Source organism: Castor canadensis, chromosome 16, assembly GCF_047511655.1.
Source record: "Castor canadensis chromosome 16, mCasCan1.hap1v2, whole genome shotgun sequence".
Lineage (NCBI taxonomy): Eukaryota > Metazoa > Chordata > Mammalia > Rodentia > Castoridae > Castor > Castor canadensis.
In genome coordinates, this window is record NC_133401.1 from 20,938,216 (window position 1) to 20,956,152 (window position 17,937).

Below are 17,937 nucleotides of genomic sequence, written 5' to 3' on the forward strand. Positions count from 1 at the left end.
GCCAAAAAAAAAAAAGAAAAGAAAAGAGGTGGCATCTGAATTCTCAGAAAACCTCCTTCTGTTACAAGAAAAGATAAGAAAAGATGTGAATATTCCTCCCTCTTTCGCCATTCTTTAGCCACTGAACAATGCCTCTTTCCCCATCTCTTGCCTCTCAGACATTGGTTTTTTCATGGAACCAGCTTCCAGGCTTGGGTCCCATAACAATTCAAACAAAACACTATGTATTCCACAGGCCCTGCTTGTCCACCCTGATAGCAAGGAGCTCGTGAGGGTCACAGAAGAAGCCTCAGTCGCTCTTTAGCCACACCTCAAGTCCATTTTGCTCTGGCTATTTTGAAGATGGGTTCTTGTAAACTATTTGCCAGGGCTGGCCTTGAACTGTGATCCTCCCGATTTCAGACTCTCAAGTAGCTAGGACTACGAGAGTGCACCACTGGCACCCAGTTAACAGGCTGGTTTCAATTGGCTTAATCCTACACAGAAGGAGTCACCTGAAATAACAATGTCCAGACTAATAAATTACGTTTCATCTTGTTCTCTCTCCCTGTCCCTTGCCTTACAAGGAAGAAACTTGTGTGGCTTAAGGGGTACAGTGCTTACCTACTAAGCTTGAGGCCCAAGATACCTACCAATAAAACCATGGAGGCCCGAGTCCCAGGAGGTCTTGGGGGAAGCTGGAGGTAAGTGGAAGAGCCAGAGGTGGCCTGGAGGAATAGTGAAATAGAAATATGTAGAAATTGGGACATCTTAGTAACTCTTATACAGTGTATGTCCAGAATTTAAGTGCTTAACAAACTTTGAGGTTCTGAACTGCACCCCACTTTCCCTCAACTACTCACTGAGGAAGTTAGTAAGTGAACTAGCCTGGAAAAACCACCTCAGGCTCTGAGGAATTTGGCTATGTATAAACCTATGCTGCTCAAACGCAGGTGGAAGATGAAACCATTCTACCTTTCACGGCACTGCGTTGGTGGCGGGTATTCTGGACTACAATCCCTATGAAGTTTAAGGAGCAGCTGCTGGAGACCTTGGTGAGCACTGATGGGAGATCGAATTCACGCTCCAATCTCACAACTGGGCCCCGCTGTGATTACAGACTACAATCCCCATGATGCCTAAGAGCTGACTGCCTGGAGACCAACCTGGAAAGATTGTTGAGGCCTGATGGGAAATATAGTCCCCCTCCCTCACCTGTGTCCTGGGCTCCTGACTCCAAAGCTGGGGGCTCCTGGGCGGTCGTCCTCCGCCACCTTCGGAGGAAGGTCCTCTGCGGGGAGTGTGGGGCCGGGAGAGGGTCTGTCGCGGGGGGCCCCAATCCAGAGGAGGCCGGACATCGATACGACTCAAGGGGGTGTGAGGTCGAGCAGGGAGTGTTGCGTCTCCTGTTGAGGGAGGGGGTCGCCGCGCAGGAGCAGAACGGGGACGGGGAAGGCTCAGAGGGGAGGGAGGGCGAGAGAGCGGGGTGAACAGACTGTGGGAAGGACAGAACCGGAAAACTGAATCAACTAGAGCCCCTGCCCCCCAATCCACTTCACTACTCTTGAAGCCTGTCTTAAGATCATTTCACTTCCCTGATGTTCAATGGCCTCTGGGGTAGAATCCTCCCCTGATGGGCAGATCCTGAATGATGTACCCTTTGTGGTATTTCCTCCTTGGAATGTCTCCCCGACAAGATGCAGTCCCACAGGAGCCCCAGCAACACGCATACACTGAGCAGAAAGGGCTAAGCCACGCCCCAGCCAGACAGGCCCCGCCTTCCATTAGACCCCGCCTCCTCCTGACCCCGCCCCACTCACTCTGGGCTCCTGGTCCTCCGAATCCCGGGGCCAGACTGCAGGTCTACTGTAGGGCTAGGAGTAAGCAACCCAGATCTGCCACGACTTCTGGAGAGCCGAGCCACCTCCGGTGATTCTGAGACGCGCCCCTCTTCCCCTCTGATCACCTCCGGGGGACCCCCGGGGCCACCAGGGCCTTCCCCAGGCTGGGGATGTGCGGGTGACCTAGGTCGTCCACTGCACCAAGGTGGCACAGAAAGAAAGATCACTTCTGTGAACTTCGTAACAGCTCTATTCTCTTTTTACAGATGCAGACACAGCGACCCACCCCCAGAGAGGAGTTGTGGACTAGAAATCATTGTCCCCAGTTCGCAGATGGGGAAACTGAAGCCCCAAATTTGGCCTTGACTTGTACTGCAACACTGGTTTCATCCAGGCCACAGAACTCAGTGCCCTGGACTATGAGAAAAACTTGAGTCAGGACTGAAGTCTCCAGCCTGAGAATTCGGACAGGCCAGGAAAGACTAAGGAGATGGTCTGACACTTTTTTTTTTTTTTCCAGTACTGGGGCTTGAACTCAGTGCCTTCACCTTGAGCCACTCCACCAACCCTACTTTTGTGATTTTTGTTTGTTTTTTTCTGAAATAGGGTCTCTCAAACTATTAGCCTGGGCTGGCCTCAAACTCTGATCCTCCTGATCTCTGCCTCCTGAATAGCCAGGATTACAGGCGTGAGCCACTGGCGCCCTGACACTTAAAAAAAAAAAATCCGACCTTGTATGTTAGCTGACTGGTGATGGAGAGTCAGAGGAAGGTGACATATTGATAATTCATGGAGGCTGGACTACGAATGTCTACAAGATTCCCTGATTGGAGGTTCACTTCTGGGGGCGGGGCTTGAGAAAGCCCTTTGGCCGAGGGAAGCGGAAGCTCCCTGGAAGTGGGGCCTCATTGGCGGAGTGACCTTAGTTAGAAGATTAGTGATTGGACATTCAAATGAATGGCTATTCGAAGGGGAGGAGCTTCGGCTGATAATGCTGAGTGGAGGTCAGTGGCCTGCCCTGGACCTCTACTCACCAATCATCGCCCTCCGCGCGCGAGGCCCGGCCCAAAGCCCGCAGCCAGCCCCGCAGGTCCTCTAAGGTGTCAGCTGCCAGAACGTAGGTCCGCATGCCCGGGTGCTCTGCCTGCGGGTAGAGACGGCTTGGAACCCTGGCTCCACGGCATTCTAAAAGGATGTCATGAACCCTGGCAGTACGTAGTGGACACTCCAAGGCCTGTCCCTCTCCTCCTCCAGTCCCATCACCTAGGACCCATAGAGGATGGAGGGGCTCACGGTGAAGGTGAAGCGTCGTCCTCGGAGGGCTCCCGGCCCATCTGGCCTAACAGTGTAGCTGGGTAGCAGGACACTACCCAGGACACTCTCCTCGCGGCTGTCTGAAGAGAGGGCGCTGGGGTCAGGGCTCATGCAGCCATCTGGAGGCCAAGAGGCTAGGAAGGAAGTGGGGGTGGGGAAGGGGTTTCCCACCCAATGCCACTGAGGTACTGACCCTTGTAATAGAAGAGGCAATGGCCAGAGAGGACAAACCAGCGGCGTTTCCAGAGTCGGAGACCAGAACTGTCCTGGGGACAGAGAAAGGAGGAAAGGGACTGAGTAGAAAGGGGAATAGAAAGGTAGATGGAAACTGTGACACTTGGGAACAGAGACACGGAGAGACCTGGGGAGAGAAGGACAGAGACTCAGAGAGAGGGTAGGGACAGAGAAACACGGCTTTTGGGGATTTGTTTTGGGTTTTGGCGGTACTGGAATTTGAACTCAGGGCTTCACGCTTGCTAGGCAGGTGTTTTACCGCTTAAGTCAAGCCCAAGATTTCTTTGTTTGATGCAATAGATTCAGATGGGTCATGCTCACTCAGCATTTGTGTTCTGGTGACATACACAGTACAGAACTACTTTTTTTTTTTTTTTTTTTGGCGATACTGGGTTTGACCTCAGGGCCTCACAAGCAGGCACTTCACCAGCCTGAGCACTTTCAAACTATTCCCTTAAACACGTCATTCCCCCACCAGCACCGGCATGGTTTCCCATCTGCCAACTGGGGATTGAGAAGTTGTAGGGAGGCGTGGGTGAGACCAGGTGCCCCTTGTCTCAGGAACTTTATGTAAAGAGACTGTGCCTATGTATTCTGGAGCCTGAGACACAGAGGGGCCAGGAAGGTGGCACTGATCCCAGTCCTGGTGTGACTCATGGGGTAGAGCGCCTGCTCTGCAAGCACAAAGCCCTGTGTTCAAACTCTGGTCCCACCAAAAGACAAACAAAAACCAAAAAAACTGAATCTTGTGTCTTCCCATCACCTCTGCCTGAACCACTCCATCATCTCCAACTGTGAGTCCCACAAAAGGTGGCATAATTTTTTTTTTTTGAGCCAGGGTCTCACTATGTAGTCCAGGCTGACTCAAACTCCAGATCCTTCTCCCTCAGCCTCCGAAGTGTTGAGATTATAGAAGTGTACCACCAGGCTGAAGGCACAATCTTTAAAAAAAAATTTTTTTTTTGGCAGTACTGGGGCTTGAACTCAGGGCCTTCACCTTGTGCCACTCCACCAGCCCTTTTTTGTGATGGGTTTTTGCAAGATAAGATCTCAAGAACTATTTGTCTGGGCTGACTTCGAACCTCCTGATCTGTGCCTCCTGAATAGCTATGATTACAGGTGTGAGCCAGTGGTGCCAGGCTTAATCTTTTAAAATTAAGAGTCAGGGGCTAGAGGCATGACTCTAGTGGCAGAGCACCTGCCTAGTCCAGTACCACCAAAAAACAAAAACAAAAGTAGTCACTGGATGAATGAATGAGTGAAAACACAAAGGTAGAGTAAGGGGAGAGGTAGTGAGTGAGAGCAGGGCATGTGGAAGGAGAGAAACGGTGGACAGCCAGGGGCACTGCCTCCAGTGTCCTCTTCCTTATCCTGCTGACCCCAACCTGCTTATGAAGCCAGCCTCTGATGTGCACGGGCAGGTTGGGGTCCCTTCGGAGTGCATTGCTCCTCTTTCCAAAGGCATGGACCTTGTTCACTGGCCGGGTAGGCTTCTGAGGAGAGAAGACAGAGAGAAGAGAATGGGGTCTTCCCTGGAATGGGCTCCAGAGGGGACAAGGTGAGCAAGAGTAGGCCCTCGCTTGACTTCGAGAACTATTTGCCTGGGCTGGCTTTGAACCGGGATCCTCTTGATTTCTGCCTCCTGAGTAGCTAGGACTATAGGCTGAGCCACCGGTGCCCGGCCCATGGGGTCTTCTTGTCAGAGAAAGGTCTTTTTTCCTTTTCTGGATTTCATTACTGGGTAGATTGGCTGACTGGCTGGGTAGACATAGGACAGAGAGAGGCCACTGCTCCTCAAGAGTAACCACCATCTGTCAATTCCCAGGTGACCTTGGCTGGGAGTGGCCTTAGCAACCAAGTTCAAGGGAGGCTGTTACTATGGCTTAGAATTAGAAAAAAAAAAAAAGGTAGGAGGGGGTGGGGTTAGAACTGGGAGTGGCTCCGAATTCCCCAGCTCCAGCTGATGCTCAATTTGGGACCTTACCATGTCTGGTAGACCCCGTTGCTAAGGATTTTGTCCTTAACAACCACAATCCCAGGCACAAAACCCAGGGCTAGGCCAAGGAAGACAAGGTAGCCCAGAACCCCACCTTCCTCCCCATCCCCACCAGGAAGCTCGGACCTTCGTGCTCAGGCTGCTGAGGGAAGAGATGGTAGAGGCGCTGCTGGCCAGGCTGAGGGTGCTCCGAGGTCGACCCTCTTCCATCATTGGCTTGGGGAGAGAGAGAAAGGGACTGTGTCTCCGCAGCTGACCCGGCTGGGGACAGAGATGGGGTCAGGAGCTTGGAGGTCCGAGGAGGCTGAGGAGAAAGAGCCTGTTGTTTTAGGAATTGGGGGGCTGAAGGAGGCCATAGCTCAGGACTGCATACCAAGAGCCATGCCAAGAGAGGTGGGCGGTCCTGGCAGCTGTGGGGAGGGGGCAGCTGTCTCAGGCCCGGCCAGTGAATAGGGGCTCCTTTATTCCTGCCCACTGAGCTCTGGCCAGGAATGTGACCCTGGCTGTGCTTAGGCACCCCGGTTCCCTGCCTCCTTCCGGCTGTCCCAGGCTACCTGTCTCCTACCCTTCCCCCGTGTACCCTCAAACCACCCCTACCAACTCCCCAAGCCAAGCCCTGAGGCATCAGAAATGTGCACCCAGGCAGCCCCTCCCAGCGTGGGCAGGGAACTTACCCAGCTCTGGGGTCCCAGTGACAGGAGAGAGGATGGTGGGGGTAGGGGGCACCCAGTCACGGTCTCCCACCTCCTTTAGTCTCTTGGGGTCTGCCTCTCACAGATCTTGGTCTCTCTTCTCACTTGATCATTCTCTCTTTTTTTGTCTGTGTCCCGTCTTGTTCTCGCTCTCTCTCCTACTATATGTCTTACCTTATGTCTGTCTCGCTCCCCAATCTCTCTTCCTTTCTCTCTTTCAAGCTTTCTAAATCTTTTCTCCTCTGATTGTCTCTTACTAACACTCTCTCTCTCTCAGCTCTCTCTTTCTGTCTCCCGCACAAGCTCTTCCTCTTTCCCTCTCTCCCGGGGCCCTACACGCCTTCTGTTTCCTCCCTCACTCTGTCTCTCTTCCTCCCTCTCCCAGTTTCTCTTTCCTCTGTGCTGGTCCTTCCCTCTCTCTGCCAGCCGCCCACGCTACTGTCTCCCCTCCCAATCCTGGCTGTCCCCGCCCCTTCTGGCCTCCCCACCACAGCCTGACCCCTGGCTCAGCCACCCCCACAGCTGAGGGGAGGGGCTGGGGTCTTTCTCCAACTCCTGGGTCCTCTAAGCTGTAGCTGGGACTCTTCAATGTTTGTAGCTGAGGCTTGAGCCCTAGGAACCCATGGGTTTGTTGCGATCAGGGGCTTGGGCTCAATGAACTGGGCTTGGGTCTTGAAAGAGGTGAGGCTTAGACTCCTGAAACCCAGGAACCCCCCCCAAAAAAACAAGATTATAGTGGGGTGGTTTAGTGGCTCAAGTTGGTAGAACGCCTGACTAGCAAGTGCAAGGCCCTGAGTTCAAACCCCAGTACTGCCAAAAAAAGATTATGGATCAGGTAGGGAAAGAGGATGGGGGGATTGGAACTGTGTCCCTGCCCTGGTATTTGTAGCAGAACCCCTCCTGCCCATGAGGAGTGCCACCCAGGCAAAATTTCAGTTCAAATAAGCTTTTGCATAGATTTGAAGCAGTAAGCCAGGAATACAGCCTTTTGCCGGTGAATGGGTACAAATCAGTCTAGGTCATTCTGCATACACTGTATTTGATGAGCACCTATTATGCGCCTGGCATTGGCATGGTCCTTGAGAAGAAATGAGCCATGCAAAGTGCCTGCCTTTCCTGGGGCTGACATTTTTGTTCCCATTTGCAGTGAACCTGGACTCTGCTGTGACCACATTGGGCCAATGACTTCACACCAAACCTACAGTTATCTGGGAAGTGGGAACAATGATATCCTTCCTTCCACCTCGGGGAGGAAGTGCACTGGAGGTGAAGGTGGGAGATTTGACTAGGGCCTGCTGGTTAAATCGGGGAGGGAAGGCGCGTACCTGGAACACAGGTAGAGCACCAACTCAGCCTCTTACGCGTCTACGCCTTTGATTAGCAGCTCGCTTGTTTGGGGGCGGGGCGACGCTGGGGAACGCCGTAGTGACGTCACAAAGCTCGGAATCTCCGCGAGAAGTCCAGTGTTATTTTCCCCTTCCCACCCATTGTCTTGATTTCGAAACCACGCCTCTCCTCGTGACGTCACCACGTCTGCTGACATAGCTTATAAAAGCCGTGCCTGCGGTGTCACCAGCAGTTGGATCAGTTCCCACGCTGTGTATATTTACATGAGAGACGTCCCAAGACCCTGCATCTATTTGTCGCGACAAGGCTTGTGGCACTCTGTGATACTTTTGAATCTCCGAGCCCGACGCCTGAGGGCGAGATGAACGCGCTGGCCTCCCGAGACGTCCGGACCTGTGATCGTTTCTGGCAGCCCGAGCCGGCGCTTCTACCTCCGGGGTGACGCGCAGTCCCCAGACGGTGAGTAAGGGATCGGAACGCCTGGGACTCCAAGTAGCTGGGGGCTGGAGCCCAGACTCCCCCTCTGTAATGAGGAGGGGGTTAGTTCCGAGACAAGAGAATTCTGGACCGGAGCGCCTGAGTTGTGAGGGAGGATTTGGGGGGGTCTGGACTCCTGGGTCTGAGAATGGCCAGGAAGGGGTCTGGTGGAGTGGGCTGGGAGACCGGTCTTGGACAGGAAAGGATTTGGGGGGGGCTGGAATCGTAAGCCTGAGAGAGAAGGGAATCTGGGAGCCAGACTCTTGAGCCCTTAATGCTGGATTCGTCCCGGGTCAGAATGTTGAGTCTCCAAGGCAGGAAGGTGATGGAGGCCTCAATATCCATCCTCGGGAGAACGAGAGAATTGGAGACTATGACTTTCTTTGTTCCCAAGCGAAGCAAGTAGAAAGCCTTTGTTCTTCGAACTGAGACTTCTGGAGAAAAAGGGGAATTGGACTCTTGGGTCTAAGAAAGGAGAGAACGGGGTACGCAGACTCCTGGGTATTGAGGAGAGAGAAGGGAATCAAGGGAACAAAGATGGGCGTGGCTAGGATTGGAAAGAATCAGGGTTAAGGAGTCTCACGTTGCTATTTTTGTTGCTGTGACTCAGGGCCTTGCCCTGATTGCCATTCCCTAAATGGCTTTTTTTTTTTTTCTTTTGTACTGGGGATTGAACGTAGCTTCTCCTGAATGCTAGGCAAGTGCTCTGAGCTACATTCCCTGCCCTTTTTCACTTTGAGATAAATTGTGCAGACTGGTCTTCCAAGTAGCTGGGATTATATTCGTGTAATACCACACCACACATGGCTCCTGAATTTTATTTCCTTTTCTCTTCTTCCTTTTTTCTAGCCCAGACAGATGGCTCCAGGCCAAGGGCACCATCACTCCACCCTCTGGAGGGATACCCATGCCTTCTACCTCCTGTCCCCACTGAGGGGCTTCCTCAGTCGGGCCTGGAGCCGCCTGAGGGGCCCAGGACCACCAGAGCCCTGGCGTGTGGAAGCAGTAATAGGAGCTGATCAGGTAGAAGCTGGCCTGGAGCTAGACACTAAGGATGCTTTGGCCACCCCCTATATCCTCTGTGGCAGGCATCCTCAAAGGGACGTGGAAGACAGTGGTGTACCTGAAGACAAAGGAGAAGCAGACCAGGTGCCTTGCCTTGGCCTGAAAGCCAATAGTTCTCCTGAAACTTGGGGACTTTCAGATGGTGACGATGAAGAATATTGTGAGGAAGAAGGAAACAGCGTCCCTAGAGAGCAGGGAAGGGAATTTAAAGATGGCCAGCCTGCACACTTGTCCCCTGTCCTTCTGATAAGAAGCCTGCAAAATTCTGATAGGAACACTGGGGAGGAGGCTGCCGAAGAAGAGGGAGTTGGTCACCACGAGGGAGTGACTGAGTTTTCTTATCCATCACCACATTGGGAGGGTTGTCCAGCAGTTGAGGAGGCGGAGGATGGAGAAACTGTCAAGAAAGAAGTGCCAGGAGCCTCTCCTTCCCCCATATCTCCAGGATTCAAGCCCAGCTCTTGGGTGTCTTGCCCAGGGGAGAAAGAAGATCAAACCACGGAGGAAAAAGGAACCGAAAATAAAGGAGCCAGGGAGGCCTCCATTTCCCCTGCATCTTCAGGCTCCAACCCCAAGATCTGGGAGTGTTGCTTAGGAGAGGCTTCTAAGGAAAAGGGAGACACAGCTGGGGAAGGAGGTGACCCAGAGCCTGGTGCCTTAGTTCCAGCTCAGAGGTCCCTATGCAGGGCTTTTGACTGTGAACCCAGTAAGAAAAACACAGAGAAAGAGGAGGAGGTCAGTGCTTTAGGAGTAGCTGAGAAGGAAGGAGGAGCTGAGAGTCCTTCCATCCCTCTGACCTGTGCCTCCGTGAGGGCCTGGGTATTTCAGACAGGAGAGGATACGGAAGATGAAGACAGTGATTCAGGATCAGCTGAGAAAGAGGGAGAAGCTGATTCTTCCTCTTCCACCCCCACTACAAGTGCCTTCTTAAAGGCCTGGGTGTATAGGCCAGGAGAGGACACAGAGGATGAAGACGACAAGGACAGTGATTTGGGATCAGCTGAGGAAGAGGGAGAAACTGAGGCTCCTTCTTCCGTCTCCTCTACAAATGCCTTCTTGAAGGCCTGGGTGTATAGGCCAGGAGAGGACACAGAGGATGAAGACGACGAGGACAGTGATTTGGGATCAGCTGAGGAAGAGGGAGAAACTGAGGCTCCCTCTTCCATCCCTCCTACAAGTGCCTTCTTGAAGGCCTGGGTGTATCGGCCAGGAGAGGACAAAGAGGATGAAGATGATGAGGACAGTGATTTGGGATCAGATGAGGAAGAGGGAGAAACTGAGGCTCCCTCTTCCACCCCTCCTACAAGTGCCTTCTTGAAGGCCTGGGTGTATCAGCCAGGAGAGGACACGGAGGAGGAAGATGAGTGTGAGAAGCATGAGGACAGGCTTGATGATTCAGAGGCAGGTGAGGGAGGAGAAGCAGCTGACTCAGATTCATATCCCTCCCTTCTTGACCAGAGCATCCCCCTCAGGGGCTGGATCTGTCGACTTGGAAAGGAGGCAGAGGAAGAAGCAGCCATCAAGAAAAGGAAGGAAGCTGAGCCCTGCCCTTTGCAAGTGGCCATCTATTTGCCTGGAGAGAAGCCACCACCTCCCTGGGCTGCTCCTAAGCTGCCCCTCCGACTGCAAAGGCGGCTCAAGTTGTCAGAAGCTCCCGCCCAGGTTTCAGACCCTGAAACTCCCCTAAAGGCCAGAAAGGTGGGTGCTGAGGGCTGGGATTTTTTTCTTTTTCTTGGTGCTGAGAATCGAACCCAGGGTCTTGTGCAAGGTCCCCAAGGGAGGTGGAGACTGTGAGCTTGAACCTCTAGGTCTAGGGGTGGGTTGGGGAAATGGCTGGATGGCAGAACTCCTGGATTCCCGTTGTTGCAAAGGGTTGCATAGGAACTCTGCTGGGAGGGCTGTGGACACTGTAGTAATCCTCTGTAAGAGGCTGGGCCCCAGTGGGAGGTGGTGATAGCTGTGGCAAAGGGCAGCCCCAGGAAACCATCTCTAGCATTAGTGAGTCAGCCGGTCCCCATGCCAGGCAGGTGACTAGCCAAATAGCAAGCATTTTTGTGCCACTAGTGTTTCTTTGCTTCTCTCTCCCCCCACCCTTGCTGTCTGGATCCCTCTGGCCCTGTGCATCTGTCTGAATCTCCATCGTGTGTCTGCCTGTCTGTTCCCAGGTCCGTTTTTCTGAGAAGGTCACTGTCCATTTACTGGCTGTCTGGGCAGGGCCGGCACAGGCCGCCCGCCGGGGCCCCTGGGAGCAACTCGCCCGGGATCGTAGCCGCTTCGCCCGCCGCATCGCCCGGGCCCAGGAGGAGCTGGGCCCCTGCCTCACCCCCGCCTCCCGGGCCACAGCTTGGGCACGACTCGGGAACCCACTGTCTTTTCTGTCCCCGGTACCTGCCCCTACCCAGCTCCTGCCTCCCCCCTGCGACCCTTCGGAGACCCCGCCCAGGCCACGCCCCTGAGCCATGCTGTGGCCACGCCCCCTCCCTCCTCCCTTCCTGGTGAAGCCCCAGCTGCAAGCTTGGACCTCAGCGGGAGGCGTGTCTAACTGCAAGTGGTTACATGTAATTTATTAACTTTTTTCTTAAAGTGTTGTTTTATATAAAGAATAAAGCCTTTTGATTTGTAGTGAGCAACTTCTCCGTGTGTGGATTAACAGTATCCACCCTGGTGGTCGCTGAGGTATTTGGGTGGTGAGGGGAATTAAAAAAAAGACCGGTCCCTCAATAGAAGATAACCTACATTTCCCATCATCCCTCCAATTAAAGAAAGACTGGGGGTTCTGTAGTTTTTCTCTGGAAATAAATACGTACATTCATACATACACACCTACATACATACATACATACATACATAAACTGGCAAGCTCTTCAGGCCCTGAGTTCAAACCTCACTTTCACACACACACAAAAACAAAACCCTTCTATTTGCCTGGTTTCACATTTATAAGCCCTGTGCCCATAGTCTCGGTTTTTGTGTCCATACTGGGGTGTGTGGTTCAGATGGTAGAGCACTTGCCTAGCAAGAGTGAGACCCCAAGTTCAAACCCTACTACCACCCCACCCGAAAAATGAATACATAAGGGATTGTAGGAAGTTAAAATTTAAAACCAGGCTCATCAAATAGATGCTAGACAAATGTTAGTTGTGATGTGACTAGTCTCACTCTCACCCATGCATGTTTTGAGTTACTGGCCCAAGTTCATATGAACAGCTTATAGAACCCTACAAGCTCAAGAGGTCTGTCCAATTCAACAGGTGGGCCAAAGGTCCAGCTTCACAACCCTGCACGTGTAGTCTATCAGACATGGTTTTAGTTGCCCTGGCTCGACCTACAGGCACTACCTGCTTTTCTTCTCTTTTGGGGACGGGAGTTTGAACTCAGGGCCTATACCTTGGAGCCACTCCACCAGCCCTTTTTTGTAATGGGTTTTTTCGAGATAGGGTCTGGCAAACTAAAACTATTTGCCTGGGCTAGCTTCAAACCATGATCCTCCTGATTTCTGCCTCTGAGTAGCTAGAATTACAAGGTGTGAGCCACCTGTGCCCGGCTCCACGTGCTTCTCTGAGTATTCTGCCTTTGTTGTTCTTAAAGGCCCAGCCCCCATGATGCCTGTGACCTCCAAGACAGTAAGCATTGCTGCACAGCCCACTCCCCAGACCACAGGACTGTACAGGAACTCTTCTCCAAATGCACAGGCATAGAAGAAGCTAGTGATGGATGTCATTTTATTGAATTACTCACATGCCAGTTTCCCATCAAAACTCGATAAGCAGATGGCGAAGGCTTGGAGCGGGCAAAGAGGATATCGAAAATCCATGGTGAATGTATCTGGAGACACGCGACCAAACTGGAGGACCACATAGTCCGCTGAGGAGGAAGTCAGGAACTAAACATTAGTCACACCTGCTCATGGCCTCTCAACTTCGGGAACTACCACTTCTAAGAGCCTTAGCAGTATCCTTACTAAGCTAGGAACTGTAAACTACAATTCCCAATAGGCTCTGCAACAGCTAGGCACCTGCCCGGTCTAGGAAAACGCCCAAGTGCTGATGGGAGAGGTAGTTCTCATGCACTCACCAACACCCCCCACCCCACCCAGCCCCCTAATCCAGGTAAACCCTTTCCCAGGAGCTCACGGTCATCCGGAAGCATGATCTGGAAGTTCTTTATCGAGGCCAGAGTAACCCGACCATGGAAATCAAGCACGTAGGTGCCATTATTTTCGTTCCACAAAGGGGCTTTGTTTTGCAGCAAAAGCAACCCATGGCTGTCCCCTCTTTGGAGGCGACTCAGTAGTGACTCCTGTTCCTTTAAGGTAAAGTAGCAAAAGTGAATTGTTAGACTGCCAGAAGCCCTCCAGACAGATGCCCTACACCTTCAGCCACTCCACCAGTCCTTTTTTTGTGAAGGGTTTTATCGAGATAGGGTCTCACCAACACCCGGGCTGGCTTCAAATCACAATCCTCCTGATCTCTGCCTCCTGAGTAGCTAGGATTACAGGCGCACCAGGCCCACCAGCTCTTGGCTTTCAGACAGAATTTTTTTTTTTTTTTCAATTAGCAATAACCGTGGCTTGATAAACCTCATTGGCTACAATACTGCCACTGAGCAAAGCTACAGACAGAATTTTTAATTCTTTAGTCTTTTCTCTCTGAAATGAGAGTCTGGTAAAGTCCTTCGGGCTTCACAGGTGACCTACAACCCACAAGTGACCCTTCCTTTCCTGGGGTGTAGGACAAGGGATCCACAGAGCCCCCCTCCCTCCCTCGGCCAAGAAATTCCCAATCTTGAGGACTCACATTTTGTGGCTGGATGCTAATTCTCTGATTCTGGCTGTTCATTCGTGGAACGACCACAAACATTTTCCGAGGCCCCCGGAATCCTAAAACATTGGTCTCCTGAAAATATAATATTCCAGTTGCCCTTGGCTCTTTCTCCTGCCCCATTCTCTCCCTACTCCTCCCCACTTTCTCAACTTACATAACACACAACTCCTAGCTCCTCCCTGATCTGGGCAGTCTCATGAATAAAATTCTTCCGGTTGGGATTTACCCCATTGTCATAGATGGTGAACTTGGTACCTAGGACATTGGATCTGCTCCAGGAGGTCAGTAGATAGAACAGAAGAAGCAGTAGTAATAATAGTAGTTACTGTTAGGCCGAACTTGAAATGCATTCTCAAATCAACCCTCTAATTAAGCATCATGCACCCTGTACTAATGGTCCCTGCCCTCTCTTATGTCAGTCATATTATTTGAGCTTTCTACTTTGACCCTTGAGGAATCTTCTTTCTTCCCTGTAGAACACAAGAATTCACAACATCCCGGACCTCTTCTCCCACTGGGGCACTTAGAGATTCCAGTCCCTTCCCTCTGAAGAAGTCACATGTCTTAAAAGCCAGCCTGAGGGCTGGTGGAGTGGCTCAAGTGGTAAAGCGTCTGCCTAGCAAGCATTGAGGCCCTGAGTTCAAACCCCAGTACCACCAAAAAAAAAAAAAAGCCAGCCTGTGTCATCCAAAACTTTCAGCTTTTTCTTCCCAATCCTCCGGATATACAACAAAACCCATCAGCCCCTAGAGCAGGGGGAAATGTGCTCTGTGGCGAGCTGGGAAATGTAGTCCTTTTATCCTCTTCCCCCCCACTCCCTTTACTTCTGTCAGGGATCTGCCTACTTGAGTTTGCCTACAAAGTTCATCCCATCCCGAGCCATGTCTGTGGGGTCCAGGGAGATGAGATAATTAGAGGTTTTGGTCCTTTTCCTCTTCCGCCCAGCCAGGAGGAAGTGCTGTGGATGGAAAGAACAGCCTATCACATAGTTGGACACTGTTGGCCTATGCCTGTAATCTTAGCTACCTGAGAGACTAAGATCAAGAGGATCTCGGTTCAAGGCCAGTCTGAGCAAACAGTTCATGAGACTCCATTTCCAAAAGAACCAGAGCAAAATTGGCTAGTAGCGTGGCTCAAGCAGTAGAGCGCCTGCTCTGCAAGTGTGAAGCCCTGAGTTCAAATCCCTTTCCCACTAAAAATAAATAAATATATAATTTTTAAAAAACATCCTATCAACTGGGCGCCAGTGACTCATGCCTGTAATCTTACCAACTCAGGAGACAGAGATCAGGAGGTTTAAGGTTCGAATCCAGCCCCAGCAAATAGTTTGTGAGACCCTATCTTGAAAAAGCCCATCACAAAAAAGGGCTGGTGGAGTGACTCAAGGTGAAGGCCTTGAGTGCAAGGGGTGGGGGAAAGAGAGAAGAAGAAGAAAAGAAGGAGAAGAAGAAGAAGAGGAGAAGGAGGAGGAGACTGGGGACCCACCGGGCACAAGGGGCTGGACCGCACCTTCCCACCATCAGCCGACTCCAGGTAGAGGTGGTAGGAGGGGTAGTTGTTCTTGTCCACTCGGATCTGGGTCCGATGGATGCGGCACTGTACTACGCGTCCCAGCGGCGCGGGTCTCAGGACATAAGCCTCCATGTCTTCGCCCAGCCGAGGGCCGGGGGCAAGGGGTAGCAAAGCGGCTGCGAATCCCACACTGAAGTTGCCCAGATCACCCTCGCCTTCAGGGGCCTCGGACAACTCCTCGTCCTCCTTGTAAGTCGCCACCAAGGAGATGGTCCCGGCAGACTCCTCTTCCTTCTCTTCCAGGTCTTCCCTCTACTCAAAGTTAAGAGGCAGTCAGGCCCAGCCTTGCCAACTGATTGGCCAGCCCAGTTCAAGGACACACCCCCTACTATACATGGGTTCTGCTTATTGGTCAAGCATCTCAGATAGCCCGCCCAACCAAGTGCAGAACGTCTGTTGATTGGCTGATACCTACAATCTCACCCGCTCCCCCTAATAGAGAATCCGTTTGAGAACATTGCCTGGTCGGCTAAAACCGGTATTGGTCTAGATACCGTAATGAAGTGGTGCACATCTGTAATCCCAGCTACACAGGAGGCCGAGATCAGGAGACTCACGGTTCGAAGCTAGCCTGGGCAAATACTTCGACAGACCCTAACTCAAAAAACCCCATTGCAAAAAAGGGCTGGTGGAGTGGCTCAAGGTGTAGCCCTGAGTTGAAACCCCAGCACTGCGCAAATTAATTAATTAATTAATTAATAACAAGCCCAGATACACCCAATGAGTACCAACTCGCCCTTCCCTATCACTTGCCCTTTCCGATGCTCGGTGCCTTTCCATGGGCTGTATTCTTTCCTTCTTCTTCCTCCTCGTTTTTTTTTTTTTTTTTAAGTCTCACTGTATAGCCCAAGTTGGCCGTGAACTCACAATCTACTTGCCCCAGCCTCTGGAGTCCTGGGATTACAGGCATGCATCACCATGCCCCGTAGTAGGCTTCATCTTAATGGCCAAACTCACATCAAGTCGGATCTTCCAGACTTGATAAATTCTCTCTCTCTCTCTCTCTCTCTCTCATACACACACACACACACACACACACACACACAGTGCTTCTGCCAGTTCTGTCACAACAGGCTTGATGCTTCTGCCCACCACCAGCGCAGATAAAGAGGGGAGGGGGACTCCCCAGAGGATGCATTCTTTGTGCCTGTGACTCCTCCCACCTTGCAGGATGCCAAGGCTCTGCTTCCCCAATCATCATCATCCATTCTAGGGGTTGATCCAGGTCTGGGTACCCCGTATTCATCTCCAACATCCTGGGATTCACTCTTGTCCTCTGCACTGGCCCCTAACAGGGAGAAGAAGCCAGGGATGGAGCTCAGAATAACTGTATCCCAGAAGTTTGGGAAAAGATCACCAGGGCTAGCTAGATGAGGCTAGACCTCCTGGGTTCTCAGCCCCCTACTCATTACTCATTGCCCTTCCTTGCCACATCCTTTTCCTCCCCTTTGCATAGAAGGCTCTGCAAGGAGTTTCTGCCTGCCCTGAGGCAAAGGACTGAGTTAGAGCTCTCTCTCCTCTCTCCCCTCTCCCCTTCTCTCTCTCTCTCTCTCTCTCTTTCTCTCTGTCTCCTCATGGTGATATTAAATCAAATGCAGTGCCTTACCCATGCTGGGCAAGTACTGTACGAGCCACACTCCATGCCCCATATAAGGGACTGGGTAATGAACATGGGGAGTGGATTTTGGGGTGCCAACTAGGAATACTCTATTGAAATCATTTCCTAGCTCATTAGAACAGAAGTAATGAAGTTCTGATAATTTTGTAACATGCTAAGAACCTGGGCATGGTAGCTCACGCCTGTAATCCGAGCACTCAGGAGGCTGAAGCAGGATGATCATTAGTTCAATACCAACTTGGGCTACATAGGGAGACCCTGTCTCAGATGCACCAAAACAAGGGCTGAGAGTGTGGCTCAACTGGTAGAGCACCTGTTTAGCAAGCTCAAGGCCTTGAGGTCAAACCCCAGTACTCCCAAAAAACAACAAATCTTGCTAAGTACCCATGTGTGGTGATACATGCCTGTAGTTCCAGATGCTCCAGAGGCTGAGATGAGAGGTTCACACGAGCCCAGAACTTCAGCCTGGGCAACATATGGAGAATCTGTCTCAAAAAAATTACATATATAAAAAACTTGCTAAGTGACAGAAATCAGACACAGCCACACATTGTAAGTGTCCATTATTATGAAACATTCAGAATCACATTTTTTGGGGGGTAGGGGTGGGACTAGGGCTTGAACTCAAGGTTTTGCACTTGCAAAGCAGGCGCTCTACCGCTTGAGCCACACCTCCAGTCCATTTTGTTGTGGTTATTTTGGAGATGGGGTATTGTGAACTATTTGCCCAGGCTGGCTATGAACAGAGATCCTCTCCATCTCAGCCTCTCAAGTAGCTGGGATTACAGACGTGAGCCACTAGTGCCTGGCTCAGAGTTTCTTTCTGGAGTGTTGAATATGTTCTAAAATTGTTCTAACATCGTGACGATGTTGTACAACTCTGAATGTTCTAAAAACATGGAAGTGTATGCTTGACATAGGTGAATTATACAGTATGAGAGTTATGTGTCAATCAAGCTGTTATCAAAGAAAGAGGATG

General features: G+C 51.5%; 3 protein-coding genes and 1 pseudogene across 12 annotated transcripts in view; 1 reads left to right on the forward strand and 3 right to left on the reverse strand.

Annotated features, from left to right (window-relative positions):
• Positions 1 to 7,540, reverse strand: part of Plekha4 (pleckstrin homology domain containing A4) — an 18,351-nt gene extending 10,811 nt beyond the window's left edge. For 5 of the 9 annotated variants that reach the window (XM_074057914.1, XM_074057915.1, XM_074057913.1 and 2 more), the window contains exons 1-9: positions 6,039 to 6,464; positions 5,491 to 5,668; positions 4,754 to 4,861; positions 3,328 to 3,400; positions 3,114 to 3,214; positions 2,855 to 2,964; positions 1,800 to 2,015; positions 1,195 to 1,474; positions 633 to 707 (exon numbers count right to left, since the gene is read on the reverse strand). In XM_074057914.1, coding sequence (XP_073914015.1) covers positions 633 to 707; positions 1,195 to 1,474; positions 1,800 to 2,015; positions 2,855 to 2,964; positions 3,114 to 3,214; positions 3,328 to 3,400; positions 4,754 to 4,861; positions 5,491 to 5,577 — 1,050 coding nt within the window. In that variant the 5' untranslated portion in view covers positions 5,578 to 5,668; positions 6,039 to 6,464. Of the gene's footprint in view, positions 1 to 632; positions 708 to 1,194; positions 1,475 to 1,799; positions 2,016 to 2,854; positions 2,965 to 3,113; positions 3,215 to 3,327; positions 3,401 to 4,753; positions 4,862 to 5,490; positions 5,669 to 6,038; positions 6,465 to 7,381 lie in introns of those variants that run through there. The other 4 variants (XM_074057911.1, XM_074057909.1, XM_074057910.1 and 1 more) reach the window with 4 other exon arrangements.
• Positions 7,541 to 7,592: 52 nt separating this feature from the next.
• On the forward strand, positions 7,593 to 11,571 carry Ppp1r15a (protein phosphatase 1 regulatory subunit 15A). Its single transcript, XM_020158052.2, has 3 exons — positions 7,593 to 7,862; positions 8,730 to 10,643; positions 11,111 to 11,571. Exons 2-3 carry the CDS (start codon positions 8,739 to 8,741, stop codon positions 11,399 to 11,401), a joined length of 2,196 nt encoding a protein of 731 aa, XP_020013641.1. The 5' UTR covers positions 7,593 to 7,862; positions 8,730 to 8,738; the 3' UTR covers positions 11,402 to 11,571.
• A 1,079-nt stretch (positions 11,572 to 12,650) lies between these two features.
• On the reverse strand, positions 12,651 to 16,881 carry Tulp2 (TUB like protein 2). Of its 2 annotated transcripts, none has more exons than XM_020158053.2 (7): positions 16,504 to 16,881; positions 15,278 to 15,592; positions 14,614 to 14,726; positions 13,923 to 14,037; positions 13,742 to 13,840; positions 13,079 to 13,250; positions 12,651 to 12,809 (listed from the first exon to the last, which is right to left on the reverse strand). In XM_020158053.2, the coding sequence occupies exons 1-7, from the start codon at positions 16,546 to 16,548 to the stop codon at positions 12,676 to 12,678; spliced, it is 993 nt and encodes a 330-aa protein (XP_020013642.2). In that variant the 5' UTR covers positions 16,549 to 16,881; the 3' UTR covers positions 12,651 to 12,675. The 2 variants fall into 2 exon arrangements, with proteins under 2 accessions (XP_020013642.2, XP_073914018.1); XM_074057917.1 differs by having other exon boundaries at positions 15,254 to 15,592.
• LOC141418254 (U4 spliceosomal RNA) lies at positions 13,477 to 13,558 on the reverse strand (annotated as a pseudogene).
• Positions 16,882 to 17,937: the final 1,056 nt, after the last annotated feature.

Excerpts from the sequence above, each read along its gene's own strand:
- Tulp2 (XM_074057917.1), bottom strand. The coding sequence starts at position 16,548 with ATGGATGATGATGATTGGGGAAGCAGAGCCTTGGCATCCTGCAAG. Across the intron at positions 15,593-16,503 it reads GAGCCTTGGCATCCTGCAAG|AGGGAAGACCTGGAAGAGAA; the intron begins GTGGGAGGAGTC and ends AACTTTGAGTAG. Across the intron at positions 13,251-13,741 it reads TTAGCATCCAGCCACAAAAT|GAACAGGAGTCACTACTGAG; the intron begins GTGAGTCCTCAA and ends TTTACCTTAAAG.
- Ppp1r15a (XM_020158052.2), top strand. The coding sequence starts at position 8,739 with ATGGCTCCAGGCCAAGGGCACCATCACTCCACCCTCTGGAGGGATACC. Across the intron at positions 10,644-11,110 it reads CTCCCCTAAAGGCCAGAAAG|GTCCGTTTTTCTGAGAAGGT; the intron begins GTGGGTGCTGAG and ends GTCTGTTCCCAG.